We start from the raw sequence: 16,956 nt of genomic DNA on the forward strand, positions 1-16,956 counted from the left end.
AATGGACCATTACGGCAAGGCTGGGATGGTCAGTTTGGTAAAGTAAATCCGTTGGGCATCTTTCTTTGCCTTTAGACAACAATTCTGATGGCAAAAGAGCCAAACGGGACAGGCCAAAAAAAAAAAAAAAAAAAATTCAGACTGTTATTCCGCATCTAACTGTTATTTGGAATATTTAACTAAATAGTGAATAAAGACAAACTCTTTAGTTTGTTTCTGACTTTTAACTTGTCCACTGAGCACAGTGAAGCATTAGAAATTTAGGATACTCAACATACATTGGGTCATATTAATAATGATGTTCAACAAGTTCAAATAAGTTTTTCTTCATAATTTTTTGCTGCAGCGATGCTCAGATCTAACACCAATAACTGCACTTTGATTTTGATTTTTGATTTAACCCCAAATAAGGCTAATATGTTCATGTGCGCAGCTTCTGGATTTGTTTTGGTTTGCAAGGTTTGCAGTTTAGATTCTGAAGATTTATTGTATATGCTCACCACAAATTATGCGTCACGCTGATGTTTTCACAGGATAACCGGCGTTGTTGGAGTTCTTGCTTATATGTTCGAATAATTGCAGTCTTAAGCATTAAATGCATAGATGTTGGCACATTCTGTTTTTTAAAACTGCTTTTGTGTTTGTTTCAATCCGCAAACTTGTATTTAAAATGGATTTGGTATAAAAACTGTATCCTCTGATTAGTAGATGTAACTGATTGCTGTAATTGCTCTATTTTTAAACCACTATCTGAAGCTTTGTAAACATGGACCATTGTCCTGACCACAAAAACAGAGCACTTCTGTTCATGCTCATCTTCTGAGTTCAGAGAGGGCAGAGGAGTGTTTGGCATGCAGAATATAACAAAGCAGGAGGAAGTGTCAGTCTAATTTCTCTGTGTGAAGCTGGATCACAGCAGATCTGTCGCCAGAGCTGGCCCTTCTGGTCACTGCGGCTCAGCACAGCAAAACCCAACCCCAGACACACCAAACTTGTCACTGTCACATATACAGGGGGCATTGACAACCTGCAGTTTCAGACTGCTTGACATTCCCGATCAAAGAGCCCTCTCTCTGAGGTCAGGGCAGAAGTCAAACTTTGGCATTCGCCGAGAACAACTCTGGGGGAGTTGTGACAGTTCCCAACATTTTGGCTAATGTACCAAAGTGTCCAGAGGTCATGCTTTCTTTGTAGATCTGTATCTACCCTGCTGTTGGTCAGCAGCATCAGCAGCCGAGATTATTGAAGTCATGTAATAGTTAGAAGGTGCTTCGTATAATATTGGATTGACTGCTGTGTGTCTGGATCTCTCTTAAATTCTGTATCAACGGTTACAAACAGGAGCTGACTATGAAAGTGGGAACTTTTTACAATTTTATAAGCACCTGTGGAAAAAAATGTACTAGACTAAAAAAAACAAAAAGAAAGATAAGGTAAGAGTTTAAAGCCTAAAGCACATTATTTTTATAATAAGTGATGCTGACCTTGTACTCTTTCAGACTTTCAGGGGGAAACATTTTTGTATTGTATATACAACCTAACTAACAACATAATACCAGAGAGGAGTTATTGTATTGTGTAGTTATTGTATTGTATTGCAAATGGCTGCCAAGCTCACTAACAGTAACCACCTTTTCTCCCTGCCTTATTGGCCAGCAGGGCGATACCGCTTGGACTGCCAGAGCAGGCATTAAAGTTGCTGAAATAAACAGCGGTGTTTCGAAATAAATAGTGCAAACTCTGAAAGGCTTTTTTACTACCTGCATGTTAAAATAATTATGTCATCATTACCGCCTGCGTATCTAAGCTTTTAATTAATTTGCTAAACAGCTGGAACTAGGAACAGTGAAAAGGATTTGAAATTTTTAATTTATAGTGTAGTGAATGGATTGCGGTGGTCTTGCTGTCACAGTTAGTGCTGCGGAGCAAGAGTCTTTCACTGAATGCATTTTCAGTTTTCTTATTATTTACACATGCTGTGCATAGTCTTTGTAAACTAGTTAAAGGCTTTGCAATGTTCACTTTCCTCTGCTTTCCTCCTAGCAATCTCCTTTCCAAAAGAGGGCAGTGCAGTGTCTGTATAAATGTGAATAGAGCAGCCACACCCCTGCTTGACAGTGAGGTCATTTGCAAAGGGCCTGATCCGTTGCTGTGACAGCTAACATACTAATTACAGTGAATCATAGACACTCTAGCAATGCCTCAGAGTGGAGTTCTCCTTCTCGGGCCCTGGGTTTCTGCTCGCTCTGTACTTGTCAAGATAGCATGCAGGAACAAATTATGTACCCAGAAGGGAAATCCTGCAGATCTGCTAAATGTGCTAATTTGGTCACATTTTCCTCTGTGATTATACATCAATATGGAAAGGATGATAGGAAAAAGCTGTATTGAGTCAAAGGGAAAGGGATGAAGGCCGTCTTGTCTTTGAGTTCCTATTGTGCTAAACAAGTCCTGTCTATTGCAGTGATAGCTTCTCTCCTTATATTGCTTTTCCAGTTTGTCTAATTAGTGTTTCTGCTTCATATTTTTTAAGACATGCAGAGCTACTGCTCTGAATTCTGCTTAATTTTTTGTTGTTGGCCACTGGTAAGCTTTTTAAGGATAGGCTGTCTTTGCATTCTGATCTCTCTTTATGAAGGTGCAAACACCAGGATTACTTTTAGCTTTCAGGTTTTTCAGAATGTTTGTTCAATTCATTTAATTACTGTGGAAACTCATGAATTTGCCGTTCAGTTCAGTCATGAAAGAAGGTTAACCAATCTAAGATCATCACATCATGGTTAGAAAAGTATATGTTCATCAAAAGTAACAGAAGAAGAAGAGAAATTGAGATAACTGGCCTAACCTATGGTGCTTGAAGTCCTGTTTAAGAACCAAAGATTTATGTTTGTTTTATGTTATGCCAAAGAGGCCACCATAGATTTAGTGTCCAAGGATTGTAAGGGCCACATTCAAATTTGGGAGGTACTCCTTGATGTGCACAGCTTCCTTGGCAAAAGTGTTACAGCCACCAAATGGCTAGGACTGAGCTGGCACCAAGGTTCCCTTTGTTCTGCATTTCCTGCCATCTGATATTAAGGATTATTGAAAGCCCTGTCCAGTCTTATGCCCAGGGTTTCATCTGGGACCCCATGTTGACACACAGTTGTGTCAGTTTCTGTGTTTGAGGTGAGTAAAGATCCCAAGCTTGTTTGGACCCAGTACGGATATCTCCTGTCTCTGGCAAAAGGGAAGGGAAGATGGAGGAAGTGATTGAATACACAGTAGCCCGTAGTCCTCTTTTGAACCCATTAATGCAGGGGCAGTACAACCGCTTTCATCCAGAGTTGGAACTGCCATGGCCGCAGGAGTCAGCGGTGTGGGTGTGTGGATCCATGTGTGTGTATCTGTGAAGAGGGGGCATAGCGACACAGCGAATTTGCATCACATTTGTTGAGCGTGTTGCAATCGTTCAGCCAGGAGCGGTGAAGGACACGAGGAATAAAATCTCAGTCGAGTCATGAATATGAGTTTGTAATGTCCTACCAATGTCAGGCTGTGGCTTTGAGCAGAGATATGCAAAACCACTCTCCAGCTTCATTCCACTTATTGCTGATATGATCTGTGGCATAGCCAGGGGAGACAGGGAATCGTTACTGTACAGACAGTGGTTATTAAATTGGAGGAAATGTCCTGAGCCAGTTTTAATAATAAGCTGATAGCCATATGGTTTTGCAGCAAGTCCTAACCACCTCTAAAAGGCCCGATACGGACCTATCAAGAATTAAAAATCAGGTTGTCTACTCAGCCTTCTTGTGCAGATGGTTTAATCTTATTGTCTTCCAATGACTTTGAATATTCTGAGTGTAACGCAGGCCTGCAAGCACAGCAGGTGGTTGGCCCTTTGATCTCTGCTTGTTGATGCTAGTGGAATTTAAATCACAGGGTGACATCTAGCTCATGAAATCATAACATTAACAGCAAGTTTCTGCTTTGATCCTGTTGTCCTTTTGTATTAGGTTCATGACAGATTATGATAAATTGCAAGAGTGATAATTAGCAAACAACACTTTGCCGTGGCCATATGGTCATGTCTTGAGAGTGTGACTGTCCACAAGCACTATGTTTGTGAAATTTTGTGTGCATATGGTATACTCTACATGTATGTGCAATGGAAATGTTTTGTCTTACCAACTCTTTGACCTTTACAAAATCTGCCTGCAGGTACAAATAAGGTAACCTGAACCTGAATGACCTCTGTTTCAGCGTCCATTTACTTTTCCCTTTTAAATAGAAAAAAAATAAGTTTAAAAAAAGTTAATATTAGTTAAAATTTACTAGTTACAGCAAATTGTGATTTGCATATAATAGTTACCAGTGAATAGACAAGAGATTCTAAGATGTAATGTCCATGTTTGTGATTCAGCCCGAGTTTTCTTATGGTAGGAAGAAGCAAGCACATAAATATGTTAGTTAACCTCTCTCTAACCTCAGAGATTACTCCGTGCAACTCTGCAGGTCTTTGTTCAATTTTGCTGTCACCATTAAAAAAAAAACATCAATTGTTATTAAATATTCATGATATACTTTTTTTACTTATAGATTTCCCTATTAGTAAAATAATATCTCAGTTGTTTCTATAGCAGCATTACACCGTGCCAATAATTTATTTACACAGCTCTTCTCTGTTTTTGGGTAAAATGTGCAAAACTAATGTCCCTTCTTCCCTATATGTACCTGTCACACAGAATGGCCCTGTTGAATATGAGCCCAACAGTCAGTAGTGTAAAAGGAGCCTCCGCTTACTTAAAAAAACAATAATAAAACTAACAGACTGGACTGTCTCGTCACTCTGTTAGTATTAAGTAGTTCAAATACATTACCCAAACAGTCCTCAAGTGTGCCAGTGTGATCTTGGAGGTATTAAAACTACAGGTTGACAGAGGTCAGAGTTCCTTTGTTCCAAATGTATTCATGGTCTTTTTTTGTTTCTTTTTCAAAATTCAGTTTCTTAGACAACAACCAAAAAGTACATCATTTAGAATTAGATTAATAGACAAGGATTTTCTTCTTTTGTTTGTGTGTGTGTTCAGACTGCGTTGTGTATACCTCACTGTAAATTATTTTTACCTACACTCAATTTTTACCTACACTCTTTGACTCCCATCACCCTTTGGAACACAAACTTGGAGTAAGTAGGACCCTACACCACTGGGCAGAACATGTTCCCTCTAAGCCTGAAGGAAAAAAGAAGGAACACACACATGTAAAGGAAGCACTCAAAACGTGCGGCTATCCTAAATGGGCGTTCTTAAAGTCAGCAAAGAGGCACAGAAAAGAAGACCAGACACCAGCGAGGGAGGATAAGAAGGACAGACGCAACAACATTGTCATCCCCTATGTAGCCGGTGTATCAGAAAAACTCAGGAGAGTTTTCTCCAAGCATGACATCCCAGTGTATTTCAGACCCAGCAACACGCTCAGACAAAAACTGGTTCACCCGAAAGACAAAACGCCAAAACACAGACTTAACAATGTGATGTATGCGGTACAGTGCAGCAAGGAATGCTCAGACCTCTACATTGGAGAGATCAAACAGCCACTTCACAAGCGCATGGCACAACACAGAAGAGCCACCTCCACAGGACAAGACTCAGCAGTCCATCTGCATCTTAAGGATAAAGGACACTCTTTCTAGGATGCCAATGTTCACATTTTGGACAGAGAGGACAGATGGTTTGAAAGAGGAGTGAAAGAAGCCATCTATGTCCACTGTGAGCGACCATCTTTGAACAGAGGTGGGGGTTTCCGACACCAACTCTCTGCCATCTATAATCCAGTTTTGAGATCCCTTCCCAGACGCCTTAACGCCCACTCACATCCTGGGCCATCTGATCTCAGGAATTCGCATGATAAGGTGGGGCCAGGTTTCACAATGAACACACCCGAAACTCTGGCTGATTGGGACCCACACCCAGTTTCACACCTTGGCTCAGGCGATTAGAGGATCATCAGGGGGTCCTATTGTCCCTCTGTGGGGGGTTACTCCCACTAGGTTTAAATCTGGGACTCTCCACCATTTGACCTTAGAACTGAAGAAGCTTCTCGGATGAGAGGTGAAACGTCTTCAAGCAACTTAAAGAAGTCCAGACGCTTTTCTTTGCAAGCTCCTTTGACTACACTCACTGATTTACTTTCTTTTTTAAAATGTAATTTTCGTATTTGTTTTTTGTACTTTAGTTCAAGCACAGAACAAATCCAATATATTAGGAGTTTCAAGGGAATTTTTGTGCAAGGTTAGAAATCACTTACTCAACCGGGACCAGGCTGTGAACAAGTTTAGAGCACGTTTAGATGTAGAGAGCACGCTCAATAGAAGACACGCTTGTCAGTGCTACACTGACATAAAAGGTCAGATTAAGACGAAGAAATGTGGTTAACCAAGTCAGTATCGTGTTATTTAGAAATACCTGTGCGTCAGGGTTGCCTTCTTGATAATCTGAGCAGAAACTTTGAAAAATCTCTTATATTTGTGGTTTGTTTAGTGTGCATTACCTGTAGCAAGGCTTTGGATGTAAGCAATTTCAGGCTGACTGGCGATTCACTCTGCGGCCATCCTGCCTGTAGCCTTAGGCAGTGGGGTTGCAGTGGGGAGGGAGCGCAAACACCAGTCAGTCAATTACCAGTTAATAAACAGTGGAAGTTTTCTATTAGTGCTTGTTAGTGCGTGTAAAAGATTGTTGGTATGTGGAATTGGGGGAAGTCACTGTGACTATGGAATCCGAAAAAAATAGTACAGCCATATTTGCTTTCTCTGGGTGTAATATACAGCACCCAGCCCTCTCTGTGCATGCCATTTAAAGAGATAATATTTGTTATTTGATTTTCAGAAGGCCATGGTGCAGTGTATAGCGTTTCCAAATACTTTTTTTGTCTCGTAAAAAGGTCCAGAAATGTGTGGTCAGGAGTTTCTAGTAAGGCAATATATCATAATTGACTATAAAGCTCTCTTTCCAATAAAGCATATATAAGTGTAGCGGAGGCCAAACAATGCAACGCTGGCTGCAGCGTGTCTCATCTTCTTGTTGATAACATTATAGGACCCTAGTGAATATGATGCATGGACTTTTTTCGGGAAGCAATTGTCAAAAATCCCACGTGTAGTAAATCTCCCGCATATCTGAAAGCAGGTTTCACTGTGCTTACAGAGGAACATTGCTGTAAGGAAAAACAGTGCACCTGAGTAGCCTTGGGAAGTATAACAACATTAATTGGATTTGGAGAAGTCATCTTTTGCAAGGGAACACTGTTCTGACAGTCTGACAGCCAGAAGCATGAATCATTAAAGTGCCTCCCTGTCATATTAGACCACTACCAATCTCTACCACTGCATGCATTTGCAGTTGTTGTTGCACAGAGCCAAAAGCTGTACCAGCGTGTACACCAACTAGGCAAAATCTTCACAGTAAATAAAAGACAATAACAATAAATGGTCCCATCCATTCTTCCCTGTAGGATTGTAATTTAATTACACACGTTTCACATTTATTTTCAGAAGAACAACAAAGCTCCCGTGCTTACCATTGCCACCTGGAGCCAGCATCTGGGCTGGCGCCGTCTTGGGGTAATGGGTGGGGGACTTTGCAACTTGTTCTCTAACATGTGCCTTTCTTTTATTTTTGTATATGTCCCTCTTGATTGTATATATTTCTCCTGTTTGCTGTTTATTCCCGCTGTCTACTTTTTATATTTTATTTTGGCACAGCTGGCTCAGAGCACCCACAATTTCATTGTACATGTACGGTGACAATAAAGGGCTATTCTATCCTATTCTGTTCATTGGTAACCAGCAGCTGGGAGGCCGCGCTCTCATCACATCAACAAATCTTGCTTTAATTAGCTCACCTGCCCATTTCCTCCCTTTTCTTCCCCCGTGTTCCCTGAAGTCTTCCATCAACCCTCCCTCAGCTGGCTTACAGGCTCACCTTCCTCTCTCATCCTGCCTCCCGCGCAGGGGAATAGCGTTAGCTTTTCAACTTCACACCTACAGCTCTGCAGGCACACACACGCAGAATGTGCGATAAACGAGACTGACAATAGACTTTGAGAAGGCTTGGATCTTATTGATTTTTAAATGGGGCCTCACTGATACGGTATTAGCATTGGGATTGCCAGTGATATGGCCATTGCTGAAGGCTCACATTTCCTAGGTGCCTGTCAATATAATTTGCACATTCACAGGTAGAAGTGGTCTTACAGGCTCTGTTGTTATGCTCACCCGTGCTCTTTCCACTGGCTGCTTAAAGAACTTCAATAAGTGGACCAGTGGTTTACTGTATCGATCATAGTCACTGTCTGCACTTTAATGGGAGCCAGATCTATCCTTGGCTTGGTATCCTTGTGTATATCAGGCCTTGTGAGCTATTTCCACTCAAATTGTTCATGTAGCTGTTGAAGAGCTTCATTTCAAATTGATAATATAGAAAATATGACTCGCACTAATTATCACATGATTGTGTGGAATTAAATAATTGCCCTATGAGGAAAGAAGTGCTGTTTAAGATTTTAAGCATAATAAGGGGTCATTAGCAAATAGCTAATTGCTTATACAATATTCTAAAATGAGATTTCCTCTTTATACCCGCAATCATTTTTACAAGAGTAGGCGTCAAATTTTTCGAATGGTGGATAACTCATTAAGGAAGGAGCCTCTTCATTTACAAATGAGTTCTTTATCCGAATGATCCGAATGCACATTCCTGTTTTTGAATACTGCTCCCATTTGTGCTGCCAGACTGACTTTGCTAACTCAGAAAGTAATCTAGGTCTGGGAAGATTGGCCTGCAATGCTTACCGGTCTCAGGTGACTGATAAACTCCAACCACCATTGTGCTGCCAGCACCGTAAGCTATAGTGTTCCTGTCCCTCTGGTCCACCGTCACTCTCTTTCTCTTAACCACAGGGCTTCCATATGGATACCTATTATGGCTGCCACTTAATTACCTATCAAAAAACATTTCACAGCTCTTGACGGAGGGCTTGCAGAAGGGGAAAAGGGGTGGGGAGGCAGGGATAAAGAAGAAAAAAGCAGGGATAAAAAGAGCATGAACGATGCAAGAGAAATGGGAAATTGGGACTGAAAGATTGATAGAGAGGACCAGCCATGCATCTGTGGGGTGAATTTGAATAAATGGAGAGAGACACAGAAGGAGTGGAGAAATAGCCTCGCAGTGCAGATGAGGGGAGCCGTGAGCTATCCACTACCATTTTTTTGTTTAGTGTTTACAAACACACCCAACAAGAGAGAAAAGAGGGAGGGTCTTGGACAAGGGTGGCTATAAATTACCTGTGATTGATGCTTGCTGCCATAGAGGACGACAGTTAAAGACGCGCAGCTCTTATTGTTGACACTCTGTTCACTTTCACTCACCCTTCCCACCATTCTCAAAAGCAGCACCTTACCCACTGTCACCTCCCATCATCCCGACAACACACAATTAGCTGTTCTCTCTGTCACACAGTCCACCCTTAGCGGTCATACAGTAAAATGGTAATCATTTCCTATATGACAGACTGCAGGTTAGAGAAGCTGGGGGTTTGATCGGGTATAGACTCCACACTGCAAATGTCAATGTCTCATTTACAACCTGTCAAATAACTTTCGATTTATTTTACTTTTTTTAAAACTTATTAGCTCTTTTGTATTGATAATTTGACAGGTACTTTGTCTTTCACATCAATGTGCATTCAAGTTTGACAAGTTAATATTGTAAAGTTAGCAGCTATACTAAATCCCAGGTACTTTTTAAGGGAATAATCTTTGCAAAATTATTGCACGTGGAAATAATAAGGAGATTCACTTTTCTGCCTTTGCTCTCTATGTTTAAATTGTTATTTTTGTGTTTCAAAGTTTGCCAAACAAAATGTATAAAGTGCACTGAGCAAAAGAATTCATAGAGCGAATAAGTTGATAAGAAGGGAGCTGAGGGCACTAAAAGAAAAAAACTAAACTGAAAAGTAACAAATCCAATCATTTTTTATAAAGAAAGCTCAAACTAAACTAGAACCCCAATGGTTGCCTCCAACAATAGCTGGAACATCAAACATTGTTTTGGTGTTGTTCTTTTGATCTTGCCAATGGTAGCAGAATGCAAAGTAACATTTAACACCTGCTGGTTATATAATAATAGGACATTGGATGGAAAAAGCTGTGTTTTTCTGTGTCAGTGTTCTTAGAATTCAACTCAAGAGTATTTCAACAGCAAACGAGTAAAAAGAATATATACAGTTGTGGTCAAAAGTTTACATATACTCATCATGGGCATGGATATCATGGTATTTTTGGCCTTTTCAGGATGTCTTTCAAATGCTCTTTTTTAAAGGTTATATAGTTGTACAGCAAAAACTTTTAGCAAATAAAAAAAGCAAGAATTGGATGAACAAGTTTGAAATTGTCTTGGCTTTTCTCTAATACGCACGGTGTCAAAAGTATACATATACCCCTACCAATATTTGGTTAAATGTCTCATAAAACCAGCTCGTCCAAATAATTTTTGGTAGCCATCAACAAGCTTCTTCCATAATCCTGGCTAGACATTTGACGACTCTTTTTGGCGGTGTTGGTAGAATTTATTTATTTGCTTCGTTGGGACAGCCCCAGCTTTTAAGCTACTTTTTTTTTTTTTAATAGGGTTGAGGTCTGGGCTTTGGGCAAAACTTTCAAGAAGCATAATATTAGTCTGCTTTAACCATTCCAAAACCACTTTTGATGCCAGAAAGCCAGAAATTAATCAAGCATGATATTCAACCACAAAAACAATTTTTATTTTTTATTTTTTTAGGGGAAAGCTAGTAAATAACTGTAATTTGGCATTTTAATCAAACAGTAATGATTTGCTTTACTGATTTTTTTTTTTTTAATGAATTTTAAAATTCATGGATAACAATAACAATAATTATGTTTTAGCATTAAAAATATAATTTTGATTAAAAAGCTAGCACATACTGGTGGATTAACCAGAAACATAAAAAATGATTTAAGGCAGCTGTGGCGTAAAACTTGCATTGGGTGATGATGTAATATGAATGTAATATGTAATGTTTGTGGGAAAGTATATAACAAGGTTCTGTCAGTGTAAAAGGAAAAAAAATGTTAAGGTATGGAGCCGTGATAAATACATTATATAAGCAATATTCATTTTTGTCTCTTAAAGCTTGAAGCTGCTCTCCACAATCCTGTTCATTGTGCACTGTTGGGCTTCTCTGCAGCAAGTACATCCTTACCTCAAGGATACCTCTGGGTGAGTAACATCTTCCTTATACACGCATGCAGACATTACATTACAGGCATTTAAAGTAAAAAAACAAACTCTTCACTCTGAAAATGAAGAGATCTGATGGTGGTGATGAAACATTTAGTTCCTGAGAGGGGCGATCTCATCTGGAGTGCTTTAGGCTATAACCTTAAAAACCACATCTCCACCAAACTGGCCATCTATTGGAGATAGTGCTCTCAACTGCTATCATCATCAAAACAGCGAGTAGATTTTACAGGAAAGGTGGGACAAGTAAAGTTCTGGCAGCACACAGTGACCTTGACGCTTGAATATTGGCTTTCCTTTAATTTGTCACCTGTCTGTACAGGAGTGTATATAAGCACACAGACGCTGTTTAATGTCCATTGACTAAACTCAAGGGAGAAGAATGCCTGTTTTATTGGTACTGATTATTTAAGCTTTTCACACAATTACCATGACAATTTAAATGTCCTTCCTAAATTTTCCTCTCATTCATTAAAGAGCGAATAAAAAAAATCTATCTCAAGGCTAAGAACAGGATATGCAACATTTTTCATTTTGCAAAATATCGCCTGAAAACTGTGAATTCATTCTGTAAAAAGGCTACCGTGGAGTAACTGCTGCAGAATGTTTCATGGCGAGCGAGGAAAATTGCAGAGCCTGACTATCGCATCGTGTCTCGGGACTTGTGGAAATTTAGCTGAATCTACAAAGACGGGGAGAATTTAAAATGATGCAGACAATCTATTATTGCTATTAATCTTCCAGTTTTAATTTTTTCTTCCCCTTCTTTTTGGAGAAGGGTGGTTAAATCAAGTACAGGCCCTCCAAGAGACAGACTATGGCTCAGTGTCTCAGGCTTAATTGCTTTTGTGTTGGTATTCTAAAGAAGACTGGATGCTCACTCAGATGAGGAGGAGATATGGTGCCATTACCATTTAGGGTCTTTTGATATCAGTGATTAAAGGAGAACAGGCTGATCTAACTTTCTACTTTTTTTTAGAGCAGAGTGGCCTAAAATAAGGTAAAATAAACATTTTAAGGGGGATTAATGTATTAAAAAAGCTGAAGTTGGTTCACACAGTTTTTGTGAGTACTTTTTTTAAATCATGAATTTGAATTAGGCATTCAGAGAAGATTGGTTTGATGCTTGTAATGATGCAGTGAGACGCGGTTTTGTACATGTAGATGGAAATGCTTTAGACTAGAAGAAACAGTTGTATTGATTAAATAGAAACCATCTGTTCTGTCAAATCAGAGTGAGAAGGACATCTGCAGACCTTCTTAGACGTCTGTAGGCGTAGTTTGTTAAATTTGCAGCTCTTCTAAAACTTCAGGAACTTCCCCAGGTCTCTAACTGCTGACCCACATTGTTTAAATGTTTTCTTTCAAAGTTCCAGTTTTACCGTGTCTGAATTGAAATCTTTTTCAGTTAACTAACTGCATTTTGCATGAGACCATCAAAGGTTTGCGGGCCGTTTCGTATTCTCGGTTATTTAGAAACATTTTCAGGTCATCGCCTCAGAGGTTTCATTTCTAAGTCAAATATTTAGGGACTAAATTCCAATTTTGGTGACGCTCAAGCTAAAAATGTAAGTTTCTTTTGCCTTACAGTAAAAGTTTTCTATGTGGTTTGTTCTTATTCTCCTGTGCTTGTTTTGGGTTCTTCTTCTGGGTTCTCCCACAGTTGAAAAGCAGGCCATGGTAATGTCTTGATGCATGCTCACTCATCCAGGTGACTGCAGAAGTCACTTGGATGAGTGACGAAACGTTTCTCCCACTGAAAACTCTACGTCCTGTTGAACAGAATCAACTATCTGGGGCGTGCTGTGTTAATGCTGCCTATTTTAAACCAGGACACTTGAATGACATATCAGATCTTAATGAGTGAAATGTCCAAGTTGAAAATCATGACTAATGTACTGATGCAATTTGCTGAAAGAAAATAAATAAATGATGTACAATGGCCACTGCAAATGAAACTCACACCAACAATGAAAGTTAAAATTGTGCAAGTTTCCCATTCAGTTCTCTTGAGCATCATATAAGTGTGCTTCAAAAGAGAAAATGCTGGGGTTTACTCAGATGGAACATTGCTCGGTAAAAAACGGAAATGTATCTCTTGACGTATTTATAATTTTGTTTGGAAACAAAACTACTCTAAATTGTTTTTACTCTTATTGCTCTTCCATAAGTTCAAAATATCTCCCTGTGGAAACTAAAGGACTGAGAGTCCTTTGTGTTGAATGTTTTCTATAACAAAAATCCATTCAGGAGGTAATTTTTCTTTGTTATGAATTAAAGTCTCAGGAGTGAATTTCCTTTGCATTCTGCTTATGCAGTGGTGCACAGTACGCAAACCAACCTTGCAGACAGAACAAGCAGCTCCTGAGTAGTAAATACACTGGTCCTCTTTTTTCTATCACGGTGATTGTTCCATACAGTACGGTACCAAGTGTAACAAAAAGATGGTTTCCAATAAAGAAAAAGATAGTGAAGGCCTGAGGAACCAGGATGAATAATTAGTGGCTGAGTGTTCCGCCTCCAGTTGGTTCTACCTCCCTGGCAGGCTTGTCAAATAAGGGATGACACTAATCATGTTAAAGTGAGATGGGCTATGGGGATTTCTGCGTGCTTTGATCAGAGTAATGACATTGTGTCTAATCATACTGATACCCCAGTGTTTCCCTGTTTGCCTTCACCTTCCTTGTCCCACTTTCCCCAACTTCCTACTTCTCATTTTAGATAAAGGCCTAATGAATTCTGGTTTTGTGCGTTTTCTTTACGCACCTATTCAACAAGCTACCTTTCATAGCTCATGAGAAACTTAAAAATATAACAGCTTCAGAGGAAATTAATGACCCATTGTTTGCATTCTGTGTGGTGAAAAGAATTTAGGAGAGGGTGCCATCATAACCACTCTCCCACACCTCCTCACGGTTTGCAGAATAATCTCATTAATGCTGGCAGAGAAAGTTTGTTTTTCTTTCTCCAAGGCAAAGATTCTTTCCAGGGCATAACTCCAAATGTATCTGTCCCTTTAAATAAGTCTTTGTGTGGACACCACAGATTCCCTGGATAGGTTAAACTAAGGCTGTTTGGGTTTTGGGAGGTACAAGTGGACGTGTGAATGTTAAATTGTGTAAGAGGCAGGATGAAGGGGTCTAGGCCTCTGGCTCTGTTTCCACAGTCCTTTGAAGTCATTTTTGGGCTCCTTCCTGCAAGATAAGTTCTCCCTATCGTCGCTTCACCCTGTGCAACAGAGCATTATTTGTTCTGGCTCCTTCTCAAGAGCTCGAAGGATTGCTCCTGTCCAGATTCTGCACACTGATACAAATCAAACAAATGATTGCATGCAAATAAGGGTGAGCGTGGAGGAGAAGAGCTAAAGACTATATTTAGCTCCTGTCACATTCGCACGATGTGATTCATACAGGGAATAAATCCTCGCTGTCTCGCAGCAAGCTGCTGTGTGTGTTCTTTTCCAAGAACAGCATTGTGTTTTGTATGTACATCTACCTTGGCTTCTCACAGGAGTAATGAAATCATATTGAAAACTCAAAGTGACACTTTAATTGTTTAGGAATGAAAGCGATGTCATCTTAATTGGAATTGCATCAGCGATAGGTTGGAGGGTTCCTGCCCTTTTAGTTTTCTCAGAATTGGTTTTGACAGGCTTACTCACAGACCAATAAATGCGCAGTAAAAATGTGGTACACAGGATATCAAGCTTCTGTTGAGGCAGACTTTTAGCTACAGCTCAGGGTGTCAATCGCCTTGAGGAATTTGTCATGGGTGGTGATGCTTCTCCACCCATGACAAATTTATGGAGCATCAAGCAAAGTGGGCGACATCTACAGTCATTGATTGGTGAAAACTTTCTCCACATCGGGCCTCCACAAAACTGAGCTGTCAATAGCTCAGTTTGTAACCTTGTATACATCTGAATATTAGAACTGAGAGCAGCGTCTCAGATGTTTAGTGTGACCTTGGACTTGTTAATATCAGATGTCAGTACATTTAATTGAAAATGATTTTTCTTTTCTGTTTGTAATGAACTGACTCCTGCAATAGATCAGTCACTTGATCTTGTAAAGTAACAAAAACCATCATGATTAAACAACTCAAAGCCTTTCAGAACCCTCTGTTCTTCACTGATGAAAAGATCGCACAAGTTTTAAGATTCGTTTGATGTTCTGGCGATGACATTGTGAATCCATTATATAATGGTATTTAATAGCCTAAAGAATATAAAAGGGAGTGAGTTTGGGCTACAATCAGAACGCTTTAACAGGATAATTGGTTCGATTTTTTTTTAGGTCTACATTGTTGTCAGGTAGATAATGTTTAATCATGATACTATCCTCTTGCCTTCAGTGAACATACACTGCAATTGTGATCTAAGAGAACTGCTCCGGTTGTGCTCCCTGCTACTGGTGTCCTTTTTTCAGCAAAATAGCTTATTATCCGTGGCATTATGATTCAGTCCACTGGTACCGCTTAACATGAGGTCTCAACCTTTTTCACTCAAGGTTTTTTCCTTTCTACAGGTGGCTGGTGGAGCAGAAGGTTCCCAAGGACAGATAGAGATATTTTCCCTCAACAGACCCATCCCACGGGCTGTAAAAAGCCTGCAAGTAGATTCTCCAGTCCGATGTCTAGAATATGTCCCGCTACCTTCCCCGACTGACGAAGTGGAGTCAGGAGTTCATAAGACACCCTCGGCAATCGGCTCCAATATTTGTGTTGGATTAGACGATGGCCGGTGAGCGACACAAAATATAAGAGAGGTTTAATGTCAGAAAAGGCCAATTTTTAAAGCTATGCTTAGTGTAACAGAAAAAGCACAAATTCAAAGATAAGGGAGGAAATGGCTTTGGGTATACCTGACATCTTCTGTTTTAAAATAATCTGCTGTATTATTTTCTGTGATGGTCCCCTGGGATTTCTAGCAGTATAGATTTGCTTGTCAGTATTTCATCAAAGCAAGATATCAGAGATGAAACCTCAACACAGCATCAATACCGCTACTTTAGCTAAGATCACTGTTTCATTTTCAAATAATAAACCTTCTGATCCTCACTGTGTGAGATAGGGGATAGGTTTAATCTCAGTCCCCTGTCACAGTTACAGTGCATAAATTGTTGTTGTTGTTTTAGACAGAGAGAACTCCTATGTTTATAAATTTAGTTATTTTTATTAACGTTAGTGTTAGTCATTTGCATAGGAACTGATATGTCAGCAGTTTGTTTATGCTGACATATTCCTTTTCAGTGTAAGTGTCTATTCTGGGGCAAGGGGAAAAAAGATATAATAACAACTAATAAATAAAAAAAAACAAACCACAATTTCAGCATTTTAGCACAGCTTGTCAGCTCCAATGTGACTTAACATTTTTTTTCTCAGTCAGAAAGAAACAAATGTGATGTGCATTTGTCATCCTGAAGAAGACAATAAGATGCAGCAAAGTTCAGATGGCATTTCAAACACAAGAAAGACGGAGTAGTCCCACATACTCAATGCTCCGTGCACTCTTAAATCAAACTGCATGAAAATGAGCCACTCTGTCATTTCAAATGATGCTCATTTATCACGTTGGCTTGTGCCGCTGTTGTTCTTACAGAGTGCTGGTCTATGGCAGTGTGGACACTGCAGCACAATGCTTACTGACCCTCCATAA

The 16,956-nt window shown here is 39.7% G+C and overlaps 1 protein-coding gene across 3 annotated transcripts in view; it reads left to right on the plus strand.

The window, feature by feature from the left end:
• The window catches only part of arhgef10la (Rho guanine nucleotide exchange factor (GEF) 10-like a), a 118,224-nt gene that overhangs the window by 83,531 nt on the left and 17,737 nt on the right, over positions 1-16,956 (plus strand). For all 3 annotated transcript variants that reach the window (XM_086293188.1, XM_086293190.1, XM_086293189.1), the window contains 3 exons: positions 11,193-11,279; positions 15,827-16,041; positions 16,900-16,956. The exon at positions 16,900-16,956 is cut by the window's right edge and continues 101 nt beyond it. In XM_086293188.1, the coding sequence (XP_086149314.1) occupies positions 11,193-11,279; positions 15,827-16,041; positions 16,900-16,956 (359 nt within the window). The remainder of the gene's footprint in view (positions 1-11,192; positions 11,280-15,826; positions 16,042-16,899) is intronic.

Source organism: Aulonocara sp. 'chitande type north' Nkhata Bay, linkage group LG5 (assembly GCF_057382095.1).
Source record: "Aulonocara sp. 'chitande type north' Nkhata Bay isolate Kocher_YH1m ecotype deep benthic linkage group LG5, A_spYH_male_GT1.1, whole genome shotgun sequence".
NCBI lineage: Eukaryota > Metazoa > Chordata > Actinopteri > Cichliformes > Cichlidae > Aulonocara > Aulonocara sp. 'chitande type north' Nkhata Bay.